At 45.8% G+C, this 23,973-nt stretch overlaps 2 protein-coding genes across 9 annotated transcripts in view; both read right to left on the bottom strand.

Moving 5' to 3' along the window:
* The window catches only part of ATG7 (autophagy related 7), a 334,957-nt gene that overhangs the window by 231,884 nt on the left and 79,100 nt on the right, over window positions 1-23,973 (bottom strand). For 2 of the 6 annotated variants that reach the window (XR_005021712.1, XM_036867767.1), the window contains exon 1: window positions 11,602-11,636. The exons of 3 other annotated variants lie outside the window; for them this stretch is intronic. The gene's annotated coding sequence lies outside the window, so the exon portion shown is untranslated. Of the gene's footprint in view, window positions 1-11,601; window positions 11,646-23,973 lie in introns of those variants that run through there. One more of the 6 variants, XM_036867766.1, reaches the window with a different exon arrangement.
* The window catches only part of HRH1 (histamine receptor H1), an 83,747-nt gene continuing 79,155 nt past the window's right edge, over window positions 19,382-23,973 (bottom strand). For all 3 annotated transcript variants that reach the window (XM_036867773.1, XM_036867772.1, XM_036867774.1), the window contains exon 2: window positions 19,382-21,564. In XM_036867773.1, coding sequence (XP_036723668.1) covers window positions 20,066-21,529 — 1,464 coding nt within the window. In that variant the 5' untranslated portion in view covers window positions 21,530-21,564 and the 3' untranslated portion in view covers window positions 19,382-20,065. The remainder of the gene's footprint in view (window positions 21,565-23,973) is intronic.

Genomic DNA, 23,973 nt, shown 5'->3' with positions numbered 1-23,973 from the left:
CATCTTTATTGGAGTATAATTGCTTTACAATGGTGTGTTAGTTTCTGCTTTATAACAAAGTGAATCTGTTATACATATACATATGTTCCCATGTCTCTTCCCTCTTGCATCTCCCTCCCTCCCACCCTCCCTATCCCATCCCTCTAGGTGGTCACAAAGCACCGAGCTAATCTCCCTGTGCTATGCGGTTGCTTCCCACTAGCTATCTATTTTACGTTTGGTAGTGTATATATGTCCATGCCACTCTCTCACTTTGTCACAGCTTACCCTTCCCCCTCCCCATATCCTCAAGTCCATTTTCTAGTAGGTCTGTGTCTTTATTCCCATCTTGCCACTAGATTCTTCATGACTTTTTTTTTTCCCTTAGATTCCATATACATGTGTTAGCATACTGTATTTGTTTTTCTCTTTCTGACTTACTTCACTCTGTGTGACAGACTCTAGGTCCATCCACATCACTACAAATAACTCAATTTTGTTTCTTTTTATGGCTGAGTAATATTCCACTGTATATATGTGCCACATCTTCTTTATCCATTCATCCGATGATGGACACTTAGGTTGCTTCCATGTCCTGGCTATTGTGAATAGAGCTGCAATGAACATTTTGGTACATGACTCTTTTTGAATTATGGTTTTCTCAGGGTATATGCCCAGTAGTGGGATTGCTGGGTCATATGGTAATTCTATTTTTAGTTTTTTAAGGAACCTCCATACTGTTCTCCATAGTGGCTGTATCAATTTACATTCCCACCAACAGCACAAGAGGGTTCCCTTTTCTCCACACCCTCCCCAGCATTTATTGTTTCTAGATTTTTTGATGATGGCCATTCTGACCGGTGTGAGATGATATCTCATTGTAGTTTTGATTTGCATTTCTCTAATGATTAATGATGTTGAGCATTCTTTCATGTGTTTGTTGGCAATCTGTATATCTTCTTTGGAGAAATGTCTATTTAGGTCTTCTCCCCATTTTTGGATTGGGTTGTTTTTTTTTTTGTTATTCAGCTGCATCAGCTGCTTGTAAATCTTGGAGATTAATCCTTTGTCAGTTGCTTCATTTGCAAATATTTTCTCCCATTCTGAGGGTTGTCTTTTGGTCTTGTTTATGGTTTCCTTTGCTGTGCAAAAGCTTTTAAGTTTCATTAGGTCCCATTTGTTTATTTGTGTTTTTATTTCCATTTCTCTAGGAGCTGGGTCAAAAAGGATCTTGCTGTGATTTATGTCATAGAGTGTTCTGCCTATGTTTTCCTCTAAGAGTTGGATAGTGTCTGGCCTTACATTTAGGTCTTTAATCCATTTTGCATTTATTTTTGTGTATGCTATTAGGAAGTGTTCTAATTTCATTCTTTTACATGTAGCTGTCCAGTTTTCCCAGCACCACTTATTAAAGAGGCTGTCTTTTCTCCACTGTATATTTTTGCCTCCTTTGTCATAGATTAGGTGACCATAGGTGCGTGGGTTTACCTCTGGGCTTTCTATCCTGTTCCACTGATCTATATTTCTGTTTTTGTGCCAGTACCATACTGTCTTGATTACTGTAGCTTTGTAGTATAGTCTGAAGTCAGGGAGTCTGATTCCTCCAGCTCCGTTTTTCTTTCTCAAGATTGCTTTGGCTATTTGGGGTCTTTTGTGTTTCCATACAAATTGTAAATTTTTTTGTTCTAGTTCCATACAAATCAATTTAAATGAAACTTTACTTAACCAAATACAAAAGTAGTAAAGAAGGGAATTCCCTGGCAGTCCAGTGGTTAAGACTCCATGCTTCCACTGCAGGGGGCACGGGTTCAATCCCTGGTTGGGGAACTAAGATCCTGCATGCCGTGCAGTGTGGCCAAAAATAAAAATAAAAATAAATAAAAGTAGTAAAGAATAAGTCTCCCTGAAAGGTTTCCCATGGTTATGTAAGTTAAAAGCTACACTCACAGTCTCAAAGTATCTCTTCACACACACACACACACACACACACACACATGCAAACACACAATTATTAACTACAAAAAAGAAAAAGTGACTCTAAAGTGACAAAATGTGGCAGACACCATCTTAATGAAGGGGGATCAAAGTTAACCAGCAGTGATGGGACCAACAGACACTGTGTGCTATCTGATAGAAGGCAACGAAAAGAACATAGCATCTATGGTATTCGGCTGAAAACAGTGGACCTGGGTCTAGTCAGGAGGAAACACAAGATAAACCCAAACTGAAAAACATTCTACAAAATGACTGGGACTGGCTTATAATCTTCAAAAGTGTCAAGGTCTTAAAAGTCAGGGGAAGACTAAGGAACTGTCCCAGGGATTAGAAAGACTTGACAACTGGGGGCAATTCGTGATCCTGCTTTGACTCTCTGCTATGAAAGATGTTACCAGGATAAAATTGGAATGCAGTCCCTGGGAGAAGGGTATATGGAAGGTCTTTGACTTATTCTTGTAAGGTTTCTGTAAGTTTGAAAACGTAATAAAATAAAATATGAAGATGCGCCTGCACAGACACAGCTTATTCTATATTCAACAGGCAAAACCAATCAATGTGATAGAAGTTAGAATAGTAATAACAGGGTGGCGTGGGGCTATTGACCGGGAAGGGGCATGAGGAAGCCTCCAGGGGAGCTGGAAATAGTCTTTTTTTTTTTTATATAAATTTTATTTATTTATTTATTTATTTATGGCTGTGTTGGGTCTTCGTTTCTGTGCGAGGGCTTTCTCTAGTTGCGGCGAGCGGGGGTCACTCTTCATCGCGGTGTGCGGGCCTCATCGTGGCCTCTCTTGTTGCGGAGCACAGGCTCCAGACGCACAGGCTCAGTAGTTGTGGCGCACGGGCTTAGTTGCTCCGCGGCATGTGGGATCTTCCCAGACCAGGGCTCGAACCCATGTGCCCTGCATTGGCAGGCGGATTCTCAACCACTGCGCCACCAGGGAAGCTCCTGGAAATATTCTATATACCTCAAGCTGGGCAGTGGTTACAAACCGTGTGCATATATAAAAATCCATGAGCTACATATATACGATCAGTGTACTTTACTATATGTATGCTATACCTGAACAAAAAAACCCAGAAGATCCCATATTCAAGCTATACCAATCCCACAAAGAACCTTTCTCATTCAACAGTTAACAGATGACCTATTTAAATCTAGCTTTGTGGAAAAGAAATTCATTGCTCTAAATAAGGAGTGGAAATGAAATATCACTTCCATAAATTTTCTGGCATTTTGTTATTAAAGATGCTAAAGATGAAAGTATTTTTGTTTTGCTGCTTATAAAATTAATTGGAGCATAAGTGCTTCCTAGAGTGAGTCTGCCCAACCGTTTTCCCTCTGCGGGGCACCGATAGGATTGGACACAGCAAATATCAAGCCAGTATAGGACTTCTGGAAAGGAAGAAGTAAAATTGGTAGAAAACAAGCAACAATCATAGAGATTAAAAAACAAACAAACCTGTCTTTAGGGACACTAGGCCCTTGGCGGGGAGAAGAGAGAAACAGACCAGCCCGACTATCCAAAACGTCTCTCACTATAATTTTTCATGCGTGCATTCTTGGGGTTTTGTTTGTCTGCTTTGGGAGGGCAGAGGAGCTTTGAACGGTTCAGAGAACTCTAAGATGCTAAAAGCTAAGGTAGTTGGGAGCCTGGTCTTCAGTCAGATAAACCCACCTTTGAGTTCCGACTCCACCTCTCCCTGGCTGAGTAGCCTTGGGCAGGTAACTTCATCCCCTGTGCCTCCATTTCCTCTTCTGTAAGATGAGGATAATCATACCGAACCCACGAGGTTGTTGGGAGGGCTAAATGAGAAAGTGTGTGACACACCTGTGCCGGTGCCTGGCTTACAGTCAGTAGTCAATACATGGCAGCTGCTCTTAGTCTCTGGCACCTCGCCCTCCCTCACCCCCCCATCAGCCAACAGTGCCTGAGAATGTGGTCGCGCTTCCCCACGCTCATCATGAAAACTTCCTCTGCCTCAAGCAGGCCTCATATAAGTCTTCCCTCCCTCACAGGAGCACTGCAGACACAGCAGAGGTTTAATTAAAACCTGCAGGATGACCTCCTGCTCTAGGTCATCCAGGGGAAGTCCAGAGGAGCAAGTGCTAAGGGGTTAGGAGCGCTCTGTGTTCAACTTCTCCGAGGCTGCATGGGGCCATTCACTTAGCAGAAGTGCCAGAATAACCACGATTTGGCCCTGAAGTACCATCTTTGGGCCAAAACGGAGCACGTAGAGCAGACTTCTGTTCTCATTTTCCCAGCTGCAGGGCTGCGAGCTCTGGCAGTCATTAAGATAAGCACCAAACCACATGACCAAGTCCCACTGACAAAGAGAATATGTTCTTAGCTGCTGATGGGTAAAAAGGCAGTGGACATCGCCAGGAGTGGGAAGAGGGCTCCGCTGGCATGCAGAGCCGGTGCCCGTTTTGTAGGGCAATGATGTTTTTGCAACTTCAGGAGTTTTGGAAATAATTTGCAAGGCTGCTGAAGAAGGAGGTTTAAAAAGCCTTCCCTTCCAAAAGGAGGGGGGGAAAGTTCCAAACGTAGAAGAAAAAGTAGGCTTTACCAGAAGATGAAAACCCAGGACTCCTACAGGGGAACCAGCTGGGTACAGAAGCCTCAATTCTTTTTAAAAATTGCATTAGAGTCAAGATGCCCCTGAGCCAGACTGATGCCTCTGCAAGACACCAAGTCACCCAAGATGGCTTTTTTGGTGACTGTGCTCTTAGGTGGTAACAACTGATATGAGCAGGCAGGATAACTGCTCTTACGGACGGGGTGTCTCCCCCACCCCCGTGGGCCACCTCTGCCCCAACAGGATCCACGTTATTTGCTTCTTCAGGAGGTCAGCCAGGGAACTGGCAATCGCCTCCATAAGCTCAAACTGTAACCTTCATTCTCAATAGTTACTCCTGGGAGTTGTTCTTCTTTTGTTTTATTTTGTTTTCCCTCTGCGATAATAACTTCACCCTTCACATACAATCTGCTGTCTCGTTCAGCCTCAGTTTCTGAGCATGGACACCCTGGATACCAGTATTGTGGGGTGTGGCAAGCCTACGAGAGAGGGAGAGTGAAAGCTGAGAAACTACGGGCAGGAGGAGAGAGGAGACCATGCAAGGAAGATGGAGAACACTGTGCCCACTTCTGAGTCCTCTGTGTTACGTTCACCAACCAACAGTGTCACCTTGGTCCATTCTGTACATGAGGGACAGCCACCTGGATTCACTTGAATCACTAAGGAGCCTTTAGGTCAACCAACAACTAAAATCCATGATGGTTTCCTAAAAGCTGGCTGAAGTATGAAAGCTTGCTTCTGATTAACAGTCTTTATGGTTTTCATTTCTGGGGATCTTTAAGGAGTCCCGGAAAATGAGAGGTGCTGAAAAACTGGGCCAAGCAAACACTTGATTTCAGATTTTCAAAATATTTGATTTCCAAAGATGAGAACATAGATGGATTCTACAGCCCACTGGACAGAGAATCTGCTCCCAGGAAAGGTGTCATATAGTCCATTCTGGTTCACATGGCATCTTTGCACAATAAGAAAATTGCACACCTTCCTCAAGACATTTTACCTCATCTTCTGAGAAAATTGTTGTTTAATATATTAATTAAGTTAGCTCAGGATATCTTTACCCTTGCCTGCCAGAAAACTGTCTCTACAAAACACACCCATGACGCCTATGATCTAAATGGAACCCTCTTAGATCTGGCCTCTTGTGCAGTGTACCACCTGCACAACTGTATGTAGCAACCCTGAGTATTCACAAAAGACCACTATGGTTTCTCCAAGACCAAGTCATGACAGAGTTACTGCATTTCTGCCTTGATTATGGAAGAACCATAGACAAAGAAGATAGACTATGTGGACCTCAGCAAGGTCTCTGACAAGTCTTCTTCAGATAGCCTAGTAGACAAGATGAAGATGTAGGAATTGGACACTGACATAATTAGAAGGATTTAAAACTGGTAAAAATAATCTTATTCAAACGGTGTTGCTTAAGGAATGAACTGATGTTAATAAGAAAGGAGCTAACGGATGTCTTTGGCTCAGTCTCGGGGCCTAGCCAATTTATTTTTATTTTACTTATCTACGTGAATGAATATTCATCAATATTTACCAAGTATTTTATGCATGCTGAACCTTGTTACAGCAGGGAAGCTGACACATAAACAAATACATTCAGTAAGATATTCTTATAACCACATATCACCAGTGACTTGGATAACGATACAGGTTTGCTTATCAACTCTACATATGACATGAAGCAAGAAGGAACAGGCACTATAACAGATAACATAATTCAGAGTAAAAGATTCTGACCACCTGGAATGACAGGTCTATTTAACAAGATTAAAATTTTCACAGAGGGAAATCTAGGGTCTTAAATCTCAGTCCAAAAAAACAACTGGACAACAATGTAGTCTGATACGCTGGAGTTGGTATGGTAGACAGAAGGGTGTAGCTTCATGGGCCAGAGAGACCTGGGTTCAAAGCCCACCTCTGCTACTTCAAGCCACACAACCTTGAGCAAGTCATTTTCCTTCTCTGAGCCTGTTTCCTCATCTGTAAGATGGGACACCACCTGTGGTGCAGAATTATTGACAGGATTCAACTAGAAAATGCATGTATCTGGCACACAGGAGGCACTCAAAAGGAAAATTAATACCATCAACAAAGCACATGCCAAAAACACTGGGGTTTCCATTTCGTTATTACTTCAGTAAACATTTATATGACCTACTAGTCCCTATGCTGTATCTCAGGACTCAATGGCAAAAAGCCATGGTCCCCGCCTTTAAGGAGCTAACAGTTTTGAGGGTAAGACAAACGAGGAATGACAACAGAGCAAGCTGTGGGTAACACGAGCACAGTAAGTGTGGTGAAAGCGTTTCGGCAGGGTGTTGTGGGAGGAGGAGGAAACCCTCGAGCCCAGATTTCAAAAAGAACTGGCAGTGGGGCTTCCCTGGTGGCGCAGTGGTTGAGAGTCTGCCTGCTAATGCAGGGCACAGGGGTTCGAGCCCTGGTCTGGGAGGATCCCACATGCCGCGGAGCAACTGGGCCCGTGAGCCACAGCTGCTGAGCCTGCGCTTCTGGAGCCTGTGCTCCGCGGAGAGAGCCGCGATGGTGAGAGGCCCGCGCACCGCGATGAGGAGTGGCCCTCGCTTGCTGCAGCTGGAGAGGGCCCTCGCACAGCAGCGAAGACCCAACACAGCCATAAATAAATAAATAAATAAAAATATAAATTAAAAAAAAAAAAGCCAAGCCTCTTAAAAAAAAAAAAAAAAAGAAGAACTGGCAGTGGATTCTCAACAGGGACACCACTTGACATGTTGGGTGGGACAATTCTTTTTCATTTGCTGCTAGCCCCACACATTGCAGAATGTCTAGCACCCCTGGTACCCTCTTAAATGCAGTAATGCCCCATGGTCATGTCACAAAATACAACAGCTCCACACACTTCCAAATGTCCTTTGGATGGTTGGGAGAGGGGGTGGTCAGCAGCACCAGCCCAAGCCAGTCCCACTGGATGAGGAAGGCTACAGTGGGGAGTAGGGACACTCCAGGCAAAAGGAGGAAGCTCTCTCAGTTCCACGTCTCCAATTCTAGAAACACCCCCATGGCCTCTGCACAAGCTTAGAATGTTCTTGTCCATCCACATGCCCAGCGTCTACTTAATTCCTCTTCTCCCATCAAATCTGAGCTCAACCATCAGTAGAGGGAAGGCTTCCCTGACTCCCTCGTCTCCTGCTTAGGTCAGTTCTCCTGTATCCTACCGACAAAAAGCACCATGACCTCCCACTTCACAGCACATGCACAGTTATTTTATATATACTGATGAATGTCAGTCTTCCTTACTAGGAGAAAAGCTCTTTGAGAAAGGAACTGTGTCAGTTTCTCATTGTCCTCCATCAGTCATTGTTTTCCCAGCACCCGACTCAGTCCTAGCACCTCACAGGTGCCCAAAAAATACCTGCTGATGACTGATCTATGAACAAAGGAAATAGCATGGTATGTTTCAGAAAACACAAAGAGTTCTGTATGGCGAGAAGAAAAGGTTCATGTGGCAGAGTAGCTGGAAACCACACCAGAAAAGTAGGTGAATGCCAAATCATGAAAGGTCTTCCATGAAAAGCTACTGATTTGTATTTTAGCAAAGGTCTGCATTTTAGAAAGGGCACTCCAGCACCAGCTAGGGCCAGACTGCTGAGGCAGGGCAACCAGCTCAGAGGTTGGGCAGGAATATAGGCAGGAAGTGAGAAGGGCCTGAACTAAGGCAGTGGGAGAGGAAATGGAAGCGAAAACGTATCAGGAGATATCAAGGAAGAAGAACCTGTAGAACTCTGATGACTGCCCAGGCTGGGAAGGAGGAAGGGAGGGATGGGATGAGAGGGAAAAGTCCAAGATGACTCCCAGGGTTCATAACGTTTACTCATTGGAATGAATAAATGCAGAAAGTGAATGAGCGAGCGTAAAGAATGGAGAGAGAATCACAGGTTTGGAGAGAAGATGATGAGCTTAGTTTTGGACTCGCTGAGTTTTAGGGCTGGCATTCAGGAGAGATCTGGACTCAAGATCCAGAGCAGTGGTCACTGGCACAGAAATGAGAGTTCACACTGTGGTTGAGAAGAGCAATGAGTAGAAGGCAGGGCCTTGAGGAAAACTAGCATTTAAAAGACAAAAGGAGGAAAAGAGCCCACAATGGAAACTGAGGGGAAATGGCCAGAGAGAGAGCTCAAAGCAGGAGTGGATTTTATAAGTGAAGGAGTATCAGCAGTGTCAGACGTGCTGAGAACGCAAAAGATAAGGAAGGAAAAGAGTTCCTTCTGTTGCCAGGGGTTCTGGCAACACCAAGGCCTGATGACTTTGAGGAGAGCAGTTTTGGGGGAGGGGTGATGCAGAAGTAGAATTTCAGTGAATGATGACTTCAGGAAGTAGAGGTGGCACCTTGTCCAAGAAAAGTGGCTGGGAAAAGGAGGTGTGACAGGGTACAGCAGAGGTTAATGGGAGGGTGCTTTGTTTTTTTGAAAATTAGAGTAAACAGAGGATACTTAAATTAGAGGGATAAGTTAAACAGGAAAGAAATGGGACAAATGATGGAACCAGGTCCTGAGGAAAAGGAGGAGACAGGATCTCAGCATACGCAAAGGAAGTAACCTTAGAACAAACACCATTTTTTCACAGAATTAGAATAAAAGGCAAAGCAATAGGGTCAGCTGGAGAGAAGTTTGTAACGCCAGAAGTTGAGGAACCTTGACTGATGGCTGCAACTCAGTGAAGTCAAAGGCAGGGTAGGAAGCCGGGAGAGGGATGAAGACGTGAGAGACAAGGAGGGACGTGTGGGCAGTGCTGAGAGCCCGGCTGGCTCTCAGATAGTGTGACAGTGTCAAGAGCGTGAAGCGTCTACAACGAGGCCCAGCAGAGCCGCGCAGGGCCTTAGGTTATGGAAAGAAGAGTACAGTCCTGCTGTGCGTGGCCAGACTCCCGGAGAAAAGAGGACTTGCTTTCTATGCCACACACTCACAAAGAGACCGACACACAGGAACAAGTTCAAAGGACGGTAACCAGAAAGAAGAAGGTGTGAAAGTCCCAGAGGTGATCATTCTGTGGCTGGACTGAGACCAGGCAGACAGGTTGTCACCCAGCCTAACGAGACCATGGAGATGCATGCTGTCGGCCTGGCAACAAAGCAGCACCTATTCATTCTCCCTTGAACACACAGTGGGGCTTTACTTACACTGGAGAAAGCCAGGAGGCTTTATCTGGAGATAGACAGCAGGAAGGCATTAGTGAATCTTACTTCCCTGGGTAAAAGTGGAGGACAGAGGCCATTCTGACTTCCAAATAAAATCTCTGAGGTCAGGGATAACCAATCAGGGACCACTGATCAAAGAACTTATTATTTATTTCCACAAAGAGGATTCATTCCCCACTCCACCCCCAATATCCTGACTCCTGACTCGAGGTATCATCCAATCAGTTACCAGTCCAGCAAATCCCACTTCCTTGGTCTCTCAAATCCACCCAGCCCTCTCCATCCACATAGCCGCTGCCTTGGTTCTGGCCTCCCTCCTCTGTCACCTGGACCATGGCAAAAGTGCCCTGACTGGTTTCCCTGTGGGTCCTTCCCCACCCAGTGTAATCAGCACATCATTGCCTGGGTAATTTGAAACAGATGAGACCATGTCAGACCCCTGTGTAAAATTCCACAGGACTCCACTCTTCACAGCCACACTTTCAAATAAAGCTTCTTAACATGGCAATTGTAACTGCTACAGCTTATTGTTTACCATCTACTAGTGCCAAGTGAGTAACACATCATCTCATTTGCTTCTCACAGCAACCCTAGGAGGTAGGTTAATGTTTGCCCTTTTTTTGTTGTTGTTTTGTTTTTTATTCTTTGTTGCTGTTGTTTTGTTTTGGGGTTTTGTTTTGTTGTGTTTTGTTTTTTGCAACACCACACGGCTTGTGGGCTCTCCGTTTCCCGACCAGGGATTGAACCCGGGCCACGGCAGTGAAAGCCCATAATCCTAACCACTAGGCCACCAGGGAGCTCCCTGTTTGTCCTTTTTATAGATGAGGAAACTGAAGCTAAGAAAGGAAGTGACTTGCCCAAGGTCATGAAACTAGCTCAGGGGCAAAGCCAGAAATGGCATACAAGTATCACAACTTCCAAAGTCTGTTCCTCACATGCTATCACCCACAAGATCCTTCATGATCTGGCTTTCCAGAATCACCTCTTTTACAACTGGACACTCCAACTTGGGTGAACTACTTGCAGGTCATTCATTGTACAGGCTTCTGTTTATGCCACTCCCAGTGTCTGCGATATGGTCCCAGCTACCAGCCCTCTTCACCTGACTAAACCTGCTCAACCTTCAGGACCTGGATAAAGCAACACCTCCTCACAGAAGCCTACTGATGCCTCGGCCTGACTTACAAGCACTCTAAGTCCTCCTCCAGCAAACTTCTACAATAGCTTCATTCTATAGTGCTGCTATCTCCTTGACTTAAAAAAAAAAAAAAAATTAACTCCTTGAAGACAGGGATGTGTACCTTACTTACTTTGGTATTCCCAGCTTGCAGAGCAGTGGCAGGCATGCAGCAGAAGCTCAATTCGTGTTTACGCTTATTCTCTATTATGAGAAGCTGGCTGAGAACAGAAAAAGGACCCTGTGGTTGAATGAGAGCCCTGTATTCAACTCCTTAAAGGGTTTCAAAATCATGTCACATAAGGAGAAGAGAGGAGTTGGCCAGAAAAGACGCGCCAGTCACACAGCAGAACCGGCAAAGCCAGGAGGAGAGCCCAGGCGGCCTGTCTCCCGTGTTCCAACACTGGAGATTCGGAGCACTTGCTGCCAGGGGACAGGCGGGAATGACTTCGTTAATCAGCAGGAGCTTCCTAGTCAGAACACCCCGCGCTGAACCAGTCTGAGGGGACGTGACCGGAGACAGAAGGCGAGAGCCGGAGTCAGTGACTCCTTCGAGGAGGGAGGACCAGGATCCTCAGACCCGCCGTGACCCTCGCCCTCACCGCCGAGCTCGCCCCTTCTCCCCGGGGCTCCAAAACCGACCGCGCAGGACCCCACTCCTCCCTCACCAACGCGGCTCACTTACCGCCGCCCAACTTCCGGCAACCACGGCGCTGTCCGCCGCGCGCGCCCCGATGACGCAATGTGGCCCCGCCCCCCGCCAGCCGGGAAGGGAGGGGTGTGGGGGTGGGTTTGGAGGAAGTGCGCACATGCGCACCCGGAGCCACGAGCCAGCCAGGTAAAGGAGCCCCTAGCACCCAGCTGAGTGGGAGGAACTTGAGCCGTGGGCAAGGCGGGGCCTCAGGAGGTGGGCTAGGACCCCTTGTGAGAGCTGATGGAGAGACTTTCTCTTATCAGATGTGGGAATGTGTGTATGCCCCTCAGGCTGTTAAAAAAGTGCTCATCCTTCTCTCCAGTGATTTCAGAGGATGACAGGAATTATCATTTCCGTTTTCCAGGAGAGGCAGCATCAAATGTATCACAGGGACCGTTAGGGAGGCAGGTGTGGAGAGACGGCCCTTTTTAATACGTAAAGGCTGGATGAAAGTCAACAGTGACCAACCTGCTCTTTCTAAACCAGGTATTATTTTCAAACCCCACCCCCGCCCGCTATCAGTGGGATAAAGGTATTCATTCTAAATTCTTTACTGAGCCAAGTGCCAAGCATTGGACAGGTGTGGAAGAGACAATAGTGAGTGTAAACCTAATCTGACATGTAAGGCCGTGACTCTGATGTAACTCTATTGACTCCTATTTATTGACTATCATATTTTCATGGTTTCCCATCTTTAGTGGTCACAAAGGTCCTACAAGGTAAAGGTTATATTATCCCCATTTTACGCATGAAAGAACAGAGGCTAGGAGAAGTTGTGGCTTGTTGAAGGTTAAAGAGCTTTTGGGCTAGGATTCTAACGGAAGCCTGTTTGCTAAATAAGAAAACAAATCCAGACTTATTAAGTACTTTATTCAGAAGGATTATTGCAAAGGGTGGGGGAGGGGAAGGGGCAAGACTATAGCCGTGGGGAGACCACTCCAGCCGAAAGCTCTGCAGGTGTCTCAAGGGTTATGCAAAAAGAGTTCTTCCTTCTCAGGAAGACTGAAGAAAGCTAGAGAGAACTGGATGTGGAAAAGTGGGAAGAAAGGGTGGCTTGATCCCATAGTAGTAAATCGGAGAATGTTTTACCTTGAGGCCAGTTATATGCTGGCTCAGGCTGAGGGTGGGTCAAAAGAGCCTGGGGAAATGAGAGAAGTTTAAACTTTGGTTGATCAGCATTTTGTTCTGATTGATCAGTGGAGAGCAGTAGTTCAGCAAATCATTTATAAGGTAAAGAACAGGAATTCAGAAGGACTGTGTCTAGCCTTGCCACAGGTAAACAAGGGAAGCATCTCCAAATCTTACGTAGGTCCTATGGGAATGGATGTCTCTTGGCAGTAAACCATTTCCGGAGCACAAAAGAGTGGGGGGATTTCTTCACCATCACTGTTTCTCAAGAGTGCAGGGCTCAGGGAGAATTCAACTTTGTCAACTCTTTCCATTTTATCAGGCTCCTCTCCTGCCACTGCCCTCTCGGACCGCATGCTCGGGTCACACAAAACTAATTCTGCTGTTTAAAGCACACTCTACTCATTCTGCTCTTTTACGTCTCCATCCCTGCAGTATCCTCACTCTTCCTCTTAGTCTTCAAAACACAGTTTTGAAATGTCGGTGAATCTTAGACAAAATGTTGAAGGAAAAAGAGTCCATACAATATGATTCCACATATGGAAAGTTCTAGAATCAGCAAAACTAATCTATAGTGATAGAAGTCAGATCAGGGGTTGCCTAGGGTATAAAGGGGAGCACTGTCTGCAAAGTGCCATGAGAAACTTTCTGAGGTGATAGAAATGTTCTATATCTTGACTGAGATCGGGATGACATGGGCGTTCACATTTCTGAAAACTCATTGAACTGCACATTTAAAATGGGTGCATTTTACTGTATATATTGAATGTAATAAACTTGGTTTAAAAAAAAAAAACAGTGGGGATGTCACCTCCTAGGTGAAGGCATGCCTGACATCCACCTACCCCTGTGTTTCACTTGATAAAGCACCTGTGAGGCTGAGTTGAAGTTAGTTCTTTATAAGGTTTCCTCTGCTGGACTTTGAGATCCTTGTAATGAATACATTTTTTGGAGTTTCCACCCAGCTCACAATGATTCCTGCTTCTCTGGGAACTGTTCCTCCAGCCATGTTTGGACCACATGTGCCAACTGGCCCTCACCTCCCTTTACAGTTGATTGCATCAGAGGTGGATATAAGATGATTCTTCACCCTCAGCTTTGGACTTTTGAACTGATACTCACAGCGAGTAGGAATAGGAATAATTCACATAGGTCAACAGCAGCAGTCTAGCAGGAACTTCCTTGGACTCTGGTTGTTGAGGTTCCTGTGGCTGCCTTGGCTCAAGCCTTTCAGGGGTGAAGTCATCCAAAGTGTTACTGGATTCGGTTAAGAATCCGCCAGTGCAGGGGACATGGGTTCGAGCCCTGGTCCGGGAAGATCCCACATGCTGCAGAGCAACCAAGCCCATGTGCCACAACTACTGAGCCTGTGCTCTAGACCCCGTGAGCCACAGCTACTGAGCCCTTGTGCCACAACTACTGAGCCTGTGCTCCTAGAGCCCGTGCTCCACAACAAGGGAAGCCACCGCCATGAGAAACCCATGCACCACAACGAAGAGTAGCTCCCGCTCACCGCAACTAGAGAAAGCCCGTGCGCAGCAACGAAGACCCAACGCAGCCAAAAATAAATAATTTAAAAACCAGAAAAGACATATTCACCCAAGTGTGCACTGCACCACCAGTTTAAAAAAAAAAAAGTGTTACTGGATTCCACAAAACACCCCAGTAGCCATTCACAAAGCTGGTTTCTGTCGCTTGCAACCCTGCAGTAGGTCCATGAGGTGGAAGCCATGTCTGTATGTCATCCACTGTCTCCTAAGGCCTGGCCCCAAGGACTGGCCCAAGAAGTGCTCAAAAGTGTGTGTTAAATTATTAGATGCAGTCTGGGCATCCAAAGTAGATGGTCACTTAGGTCACAAATGTGGCCTCCATGTTAGCATGGAATTAGGGTGAGGCTCAGAGCAGAAGATCTGCCCCTGCTGCCCAGCAAGGGGGAGACAGACAACTGGGGCACCAAGATGATGGAGCATCAAAAAAGATGCAAGACCAGGAACCATAAAAAGGCAGAGAATGTTCTCAGACACAGTAGGGCAACGAGGCCCATGACACTTATTCAAGACCACAGAGATCCAGGTCAATGTACTTTCATCACTTGTCTTGCAGCTCAGTTGAAGACCCATCCCCCCCCCCCCAGTGGGAACCACTGCACAACCTAGACTTTGAAAGCCCAAGAAATTGTGGCATGATATGCTGGCAAATTAGGTCTTAACAGCATTGTTTCTTTACAGCACTTAGAATGTGTCACAGCCAGGAGAGCCCTGCATCTTCTTCGCCTTGCTGTTAAGACTTGAATCTACCTTCTAGAAGACCCATCTTCAAAAGAGAGACAAGCGATTTTCTGCCAGCCAAGTAACCAAATGACCAATTTATCAAATGGCTAATCTGCAGACTCATGGATTTTCTAAATGGACATTTTGCTAATGTAAGCAGATAGGGTAGGGGGTCCCCAGAGAAAGAGAACTAGGCCTGGCTTTCCTGACATAAGAGAAGCCATTTTTGCCCTAAGCCATTTTGTGATCTGAGCCTGGCCACAATGCTTATCTTTGAACAGGTCTCTGTAATTAATGATCTTAAAGGAACAACAACAACAAAAAATGCAGGAGCAAATGACTGTTATCAGGCAAGAGAAGCAACAACAGCAAAAATAACATATCATTTGTAAAGACTCCCACTTCTGTTCCAATGGTAGAGACTAGCCCTGAAGCACTTTCTTGAGCTGTTTTGCAGAATTTAATTCGCCCCCACCCTCAGATGCTCAACCACCAGATTAACTGGAACCTAACGGCTGATGATGTGGACCTTTTAGGACCCTTGTGACTTCATTCAACGCCCACGCTCCTCCATGAATATACATGTACCCCTAGCTTAAAACTTCCCAATTTTGCTGTTGGGGAGGCACTGCTTTGGGAAGGATCCCCGGGGTTCTCCTTACTTGCTGCAAGGAATAAATACTTCCTTCTCCTGCTCTTGGGCTTGGCTGTATCTTTCGGATTGATATGCACCAAGAGGCAAACTCAGTTTTTCGCGTAACACTAACTTACCAACGTCTAAAGTTTATGGCGATTTCTACTGGATGGAATGGCTTTGCAAGCTTTTATAGATTTATATGATGTTGTAGTTGATGGTTTTCATGTTGCCTTCAGAGAGGCATTTGAAAGAATTTTCTCTTTACCAAAAATTAAGGATGGCTTTATTCTTCCTTTGACTATATTTAACTTATGAACACATTAATGAAGAATATATTCTTGAATGTAGGTTTTTCTTGAGTGTATTAATATCATGCCACTCAGTTTATGCTCTGTCTCCTGCTTTTCACTTCTCCTTCTGTCTCCTTTCCCATTCCTCAGTTTCTCACTTTGTCTTCCCCTAAATGTCTCCATCTCTCTGCCTCTTAATCTCTCCCCATCTCTGTCCCTCTACACTTCATTTCCCCCTTCCTCCCTCTTCTGTTCCTTGGTGTCCCCCATCTCTTCCCCTAGATCCCTCCTCTCTGACCCCCCCAACCCCGTAACAGGGAAGAACCTTTGTATTCTATTACAAATTAATCACTAAAGGGATGCTGCCTATAGGCTTAAATTATACATAATGGCCCATCTCTGGGAACCCTGCCTCCCACGTAATGAGCATTAAGTGAAGATACTTTTGTTTAGCTCACAGGAAGCATCCTGACCAGGCCCACCTGCGAATGGCTGCAGGAAGGAAGAAATGAACACATCCCCTCTGAAGTCTGGCCGGAACTAGGACTTTATCCCCTCTCCTTTTAGTATAAAATAAGCCTGAATTCTAACTCGGGAAGATGGCTCTTTGGGACACTAGTCCACCTTCTTTTTGGTCCGCTGGCTTCCCAGATGAAGTCACCATTCCCAGCTCCCACAGCTCGTCTCTTGATTTACTGGCCTGTCCTGCAGGAGCAATAGGAGCTTGGGCTCGGTAACACCCCTGCCTCCCCTAGTTTCCTCTTATTTCTACCCCTTGTTTTCCCCTCTGTCACCTGAAGTCTCTTCACCTCTATTTCTCCCCTCTCTGCAACTTGGTCTCTCCCTGCAACAGCAGTGATCTGGGAACAAAGCATATTGAACCTTCTTCAATATGTGGCTGTGAGGAAAAACAAAAATCTGTTACTCTAACTTCACAACAATTGCAGAAAACGTCTCTTAAAAACCTCACCCAACATGCATTGCTGTAAACCTTGTAAATAGTTAAAAAGAAGCCAACATTTGGTCAATTTGGCAAATTGGTCAGTGGAGGAATTGGCTTTAAGCTCATCAGCTTTAAGTCCATAAAAAGAAACCCCAAGGGGCTTCTGAGTCTGCAAGTTTTAATCTATAATCAAGGTCTCTGACAGCCTTTTCCAAGAAGGTATTTATTTTCATATTTTGGGCAGAGAGCCTGGTTTCAACTGGATTTTGTGTAAGCCATCAGCCACTGATTCTTTCCTGAGTGGGCTAGGGCTGAGTTACGTCTGCACCATAGTCCCTTGCCTTTCATGAATTTAAGAATTAATTCAAGCATACAGACAGGCGTAGGAAGAGCAGGCTGATACCGTGGAAAGGAAGCCCATTCCACAATCAGATCTTGGACCTGGTCCTTATTAATCCCTCTGCGCTTTGGTTTGCCTGTTTGTAAAAATACAGAAATCTGCCTCACGAGGTGTTGTAGAGATTAGATAACAGTGGTAGAGCACAAAAGTATACGCTCAGTGTATTTTAATTAATTAATTTATTTATTTATTTATGGCTGTGTTGGGTCTTCGTTTCTGTGTGACGGCTTTCTCCAGTTGCGGCAAGTGGGGGCCACTCTTCATCGCGGTGCGCGGGCCTCTCACTATCGCGGCCTCTCTTGTTGCGGAGCACAGGCTCCAGACGCGCAGGCTCAGTAATTGTGGCTCACGGGCCTAGTTGCTCCGCGGCATGTGGGATCTTCCCAGACCAGGGCTCGAACCCGTGTCCCCTGCATTGGCAGGCAGATTCTCAACCACTGCGCCACCAGGGAAGCCCCTCAGTGTATTTTAAAACTACTTGATTCCCCACTGGGTACCATTCACTCTGCAAGCACCATAAACACTGTACACAATAATCCATGGACCTTGTTTATTATGCTCTGGCAATTTATATTGACCATTTTTTGTTCTTGTCAGATTCAAATCCAAGTCTCGTTGACCCAAAGTCAGGGCTCGTAACCACTAGTTGCCTCAACTGTTCATCAACATCAATAACAGGCACTTAGCCATTTGTCTGCGTGGGGTAGTCCTTAAAAGTGCTCCTGGGTCCTGAGGGGTCCCGGGAAGCAACTCTTCCTGGTTTCTGACCTGGAAACAGACCAGCTGCAGGATAACCTAAACCAGGATAAAAGTCTCCTTAACTCCCCCGGTTTTGAGGGAGAAGAGCTTTGGGAGATGCAAAGTAGAGAGTGAAGCTTGTTATAAAAAGTAAGTCCTTTCCTAAAGATGTTTACAAATGTGAATGTATATGTCCTTACAAAACCAAAGAGAAACCTTGTATCAGATCTTGTAACATTTGACATTACATTTCAATACATCTTCTCAGTCCAAGAGACTCAGAAAGGTAGTATTAAATCAATCAAACTTGTAACAGTATAGTTTCAAAGATCATATTTTAGGTAGGTAAAAAATCTCTCATTTTAACAGATCATGCAAACAGGAACATACGACATAAAATACCAGCTTGTACAGGCACTCCCACTAGCTACATAGATTACAGTTTAGCATGAAGTTTTAAAATATAAATCATAACCAGATTGCAATGTAAACACCAAGTAAAACTGCGTGTTCCCATGCCTTTGCTAGTTTTGACTTAAGAGGTTTGCCTATAAAAGAACATGATGACTCTTCTTGGATAAACAGCAAAACTCACAGATGAAAATGCACACTGTCCCTTCAAAAGTATCACCTCTGTGGCCACAAACATCTATGTCAGCTCTTCCTGCTCTCAATATACACTTTTTTTAAAAAATAAATTTATTTATTTATTTATTTTTGGCTGTGTTGGGTCCTCATTGCTGCACGCAGGCTTTCTCTCGTTGCGGTGAGCGGGGACTACTCTTCGTTGCGGTGCGCGGACTTCTCATTGCAGTGGCTTCTCTTGTTGTGGAGCACGGGCTCTAGGTGCGTGGGCTCAGTAGTTGTGGCTCGCAGGCTCTAGAGTGCAGGCTCAGTAGTCGTGGCGCACGGGCTTAGCTGCTCCGCGGCATGTGGGATCTTCCCTGACCAGGGCTCGAACCCATGTCGCCTGTGTTGGCAGGCGGATTCTTAACCACTGCGCCACCAGGGAAGCCCTCAATATACTCCTGAGAATTGCCACCACTCTCAGGAATTTGTGTGTGTGTGTGTGCTGAATAGAACAAATTTTTGCCTTTAGTAGAAAATGTGTTACAATGAGCTGAAACCACAGGATGTTCACTCTAGCTCTCCTATAACTAGCTGTGTGATCTCAGGCACCTTATTTCACCTTGCTGCACTTCAATTTGCTTCTCTTGTACTACCACCCTCCTGTTGTGGGGTGTCATGGGGCTTAAATGACATCAACCTGGCACAGCCCTCAAGAAATATGGCTTTCTTCTCTCCACTCCCCTTTTTGGTTTTTAATGAACAACCATTTAAAAAATATTCTTTTCTCTTTGAGGGCAGCATTTAGCTTTTTTTTTTTAATAGCGAAAAAGGAATTTGGGTTTGAAAATGATGGATATGCGGACTGCATAATTTCCTATCAACTCTAAGATGTGCGTGAGTGAGAAATAATAAGGCAGAATTTCCAAGGTGGTTCAAACACTGGGTCTGGAGAAAGCTGTAAAAGAGGCTCAGAGGAGAGGTGTTCTGAGAAGTGGCAGTCACAGTGGAATAGCTGTCCTGCCTCTCAAGGTGACCCCTGGCAGGGGACAGCATCTGTCTGTGTGTATCAATATAAGGTCTCTGCACAGTCGTATAGCTCCATTCCAGGAAGGCTCCAGAGTTCTGTCTACTTCTCTACTGGAACTCTACCCACGTGTCCCTTCAGTTGCCCATTAATTCGAGTCTGAAAGCTTGAATTACAATGTGAGTCTGAGGCGCCCACATTTCCCGAGGAGCAGGAGAGCTCAACCAGATCCGATTCTCTTGGAAATATTCTGCTCTCAGGGTATAGTCTCTCTGCTGACCACCGCCATCTGCTGTTCTTCCAATGGTGCCTATGAACTTTCCAAACTACCCAGCCCCTAAGGCTATTCTTTTGGCTCCAGAAAGCCCAGGTGTCTGGCAATGCACAGGCTTCCTCCTCTGTTTCCTTCAGGGACATCATAAGCATCACTTAGTTACATCCCCTTGTAGCCTCCCTTAGGAGCGAATGTGCAGAATTTTCTTGAACGTCTTCTTGAAGTTCTCGTTGCACAGGGGGTAGATGAGGGGGTTCAGCGTGGAGTTGATGTAGCCCAGCCAGATGGTGAACATGTGCACATGTTGGTTACAGCAGCTCTCGCAGAAGGCAATGACCATGAAGAAGATGAAGTAAGGAATCCAGCAAACGATGAAGGCCACCATGATAAAACCCAATTGTTTGGCGGCCTTCCGTTCTCGGTTCATGTGCAACCCAGACACGTACTGTCTTGAATGTGAGCAAAGCCTCTTCCAGGTGAACTTGATATAATCCAGGCCTGTGCTAGACTCACTTTTCGATTTAGCTTTCCCGGGTGCCACCTCTGGGGGGGTGTCTGAGTCTGTCCGGGAGAAGGACTGGCTGTCACCGAGGATCTGATCCTCTAATACCTCCTTGGCCCCATGCATGTTCAGGCCCTGCTCACCCATCTCAAGCTGGCTCTGGCTCTGGTTGATGGCTACGTATTCCCTGCCACTCCCGTCTGCCTCCATCTGCGTCTGCACAATGTTAAGTGGGGAGCAATGGAATTTGTCCAGTTCTCCATCCTTCTCTTGGCTGAAGACACCTGGAGACTTTATCTCCTTCGGGTCTTGGGATGCTGGCTTCAAGACAGGTCCACCACCGGCATCTTTCGGCTTCCTTTTCAGAACCTCCCAGGGAGACTGCTTCCCTGGTTTCTTAGCACCCACGCTGAGGTCCTCTGGCTTCAGCTTATCTTCAGAGAAGGACGGGAGGGATCCACGGATGAGCTCCCGGTGCTGACAGTGCTGCTGTACAGCCTTGTAGATCTTAGCATAGAACCAGAGCATGAGCAAGGTGGGCAGGTAGAAGTTGATGATGGCAGTCACGACCTTGAACCAGGTGACATCGTAGAAGTCCGTCTCGCACTTGTCCTCCCGGTGCCCTGAGGTCTTCGACATGAAGCGATGCCAGCCCAGAATGGGAATAACCCACAGGAAGGAGAGAAACCAGGCCACCAAGATGGTGGCCGATGCTCGGGTCTTGGTACGATACCTCAGGTATCTGAGGGGCTGCTGCACAGAGCGGTAGCGGTCAACGCACAAGATGAAGATGCTGAAAATGGATGCTGTGCTGGCCACGTAGTCCATGGAAAGCCAAAAGAGGCAGAGAGGGCGCCCCAGGGACCACCTGGACATGAGGAGGTAGAGGATGTTCACGGGCATGACGACGGCCCCCACGATCAGATCGGCCACCGAGAGGCTGACGATGTACAGATTCCCCACCGTGTGTAGCTTCCGCTCGCTGCGCACAGCATACAGGACCAGCAGGTTGAGTCCCACTGTGACCAAGGAGATGGCGCTCAGGACCACCACCAGGGGCATCATTTGGGGGTTGGGCGTGGTGGTCTTGTTCCCCTCACACATCTTGTCTTCCAAGACGCTGGAGGAATTGGGAAGGGTCATTGGCACAAGAGTAGCCTCCAGCTATGGCTCACTCCCTGGGAGGAAAGACACAAGGATTCAGGTCAGAGCCCCGGTGATCAGTAGTCACTCGGTGCTATCACAGTGATCAAGCTAGGGTTGTATACTGTAGGGGCTGATAGACACTGCTGGTTACCTACAGCCTATATCCCCTGCTTCTTTAGCCATTCCTTCCTCCCTTCCTTCACTTGATGACTATTTACTGCATTCCTGGGCATTGTTCTAGGTATTGGGAACAGAGCAGTGAACAAAACAAAAACCTCTGTCCTCAAGGAGCTCACATTCTAGTGAGGGGAGGGGTGAGCAAAAACAAGGGGAGGTTTGTACAAGTCCCATGTTGCACATGTCCTGGGAGATGGGCTGCATCATGATTGGTCTCAGCTGCATATGCCCCCTTGTTCCTCTTTGCCAGTGGCTGGTCTAGGAGTGGGTTTGAAACACAACTCCTAGAGGCCAAGGAAGTAGATGGGGAAGTCTCATGGCAGAGATGCGGTTCTGGAAAGTTCTTCCTCTCTGACAAATGAGCAAAACAAGTAAAAGTGTGTTTCCCACTTGCCCTCTTCTTTGTGACAGGAAGTGATGCACGGGGCTATGGCAATCATCTTAGGGCCATCAGGGAAGCACCACTGAGACGCCAGCCCAGTGACCTGTTATTACTGAGCTGCTGAACTGACCCTGGAATCATCTTCCTCAAGGCTGGTTATTATGGGAAATAATTAAATATCTTTTTTGCTTAAGTCACTGTTGTGGGAGTTTTTACTTGCATCTAAAAGCACTCCTAACCAATACAGAAGAGGTTACCAGGACACACAAAGCATGAAATAAATCTAGAAAATCTCCTTAGATGAATGGTTCTCAAATGGGAAGAGGGTTATGTTAATTGAGAAAGCATATTCATTATTTCACTTTTATGTTTGAAATCTTTTTTCGTTACATAAAATATGCAAAGTCATATGTAACAAAACCTTTGCTAGTAGGACTATACTGAAAACAGATTGGATCCTGCTATAGGTGATCCTCAATTGGGGAGGGAGGTCAAAGTAGGTATTAAAACTTCCAGAAGGCATTGTTAGATTTTTATATTAATCAAAAGTGGTACGAGTTTAAAGAAAACTGAGAAATACTAACAGAGTGTAAATGTCTCTTTAGCAAAAACATTATTTTTACATTAAGAAAAAGCCAGATAAATTCTTGAGTAGAAGGCCAAATTCTTATGATTTTTTAAAGGTAAAAAGCAAGACCCCAAATAAGCAAATGGACCTAATTAAACTTAAAAGCTTTTGCACAGCAAAGGGAACCATCAACAAAATGAAAAGACAACCTACTGAATGGGAGAAAATATTTGCAAATGATATGACTGATAAGGGGTTAATATCCAATATATATAATTAGCTCATACAACTCAACATCAAAAAAACAACGAGGGCTTCCCTGGTGGCTCAGTGGTTAAGAATCCACCTGCCAATGCAGGGGACACGGGTTCGAGCCCAGGTCCAGGAAGATCCCACATGCTGCGGAGCAACTAAGCCTGTGCGCCACAACTACTGAGCCTGCGCTCTAGAGCCTGCAAGCCACAACTACTGAGCCCACGCGCCTAAAGCCCGTGCTCCGCAACAAAAGAAGCCACTGCAATGAGAAGCCCGCGCACCGCAACGAAGAGTAGCCCCTGCTCGCCACAACTAGAGAAAGCCCATGTGCAGCAATGAAGACCCAACGCAGTCAAAAATAAATAAATAAATAAAATAAATTTAAAAAAGAAAAAACAAAAACAAAGAATCTGATTAAAAAATGGGTAGAAGGGGCTTCCCTGGTGGCGCAGTGGTTGAGAGTCTGCCTGCCGGTGCAGGGGACACGGGTTCGAGCCCTGGTCTGGGAGGATCCCACATGCCGCGGAGCGGCTGGGCCCGTGGGCCACAGTTACTGAGCCTGCGCGTCTGGAGCCTGTGCTCCGCGACAGGAGAGGCCGCGATAACGGGAGGCCCGCGCACCGCGATGAGGAGTGGCCCCCGCTTGCCGCAACTGGAGAAAGCCCTCGCACAGAAACGAAGACCCAACACAGCCATAAATAAATAAATAAATAAAATAAATAAACCCAAAAGTTAAAAAAAAAAAAATGGGTAGAAGACCTGAATAGACATTTTTCCAAAGAGGACATGCAGCTGGCCAACAAGCACATGAAAAGATGCTCAACATCACTAATCATCAGGGAAATGCAAGTCAAAACCACAATGAGATATCACCTCACACCTATGAGAATGGTTACCATCAAAAAAAAAAACAACCACAAATAACAAATGTTGGTGAGGATGTGGAGAAACGGGAACCCTTGTACACTGTTGGTAGGAATGTAAATTGGTGCAACCATTATGGAGAACAGTATGGAGGTTCCTTAAAAAACTAAAAATAGAACTACCATATGACCCAGC

The sequence above is a fragment of the Balaenoptera musculus genome, chromosome 11, assembly GCF_009873245.2.
Source record: "Balaenoptera musculus isolate JJ_BM4_2016_0621 chromosome 11, mBalMus1.pri.v3, whole genome shotgun sequence".
Classification (NCBI taxonomy): Eukaryota; Metazoa; Chordata; class Mammalia; order Artiodactyla; family Balaenopteridae; genus Balaenoptera; species Balaenoptera musculus.
This window is presented reverse-complemented; position numbering and strand designations above follow the sequence as displayed.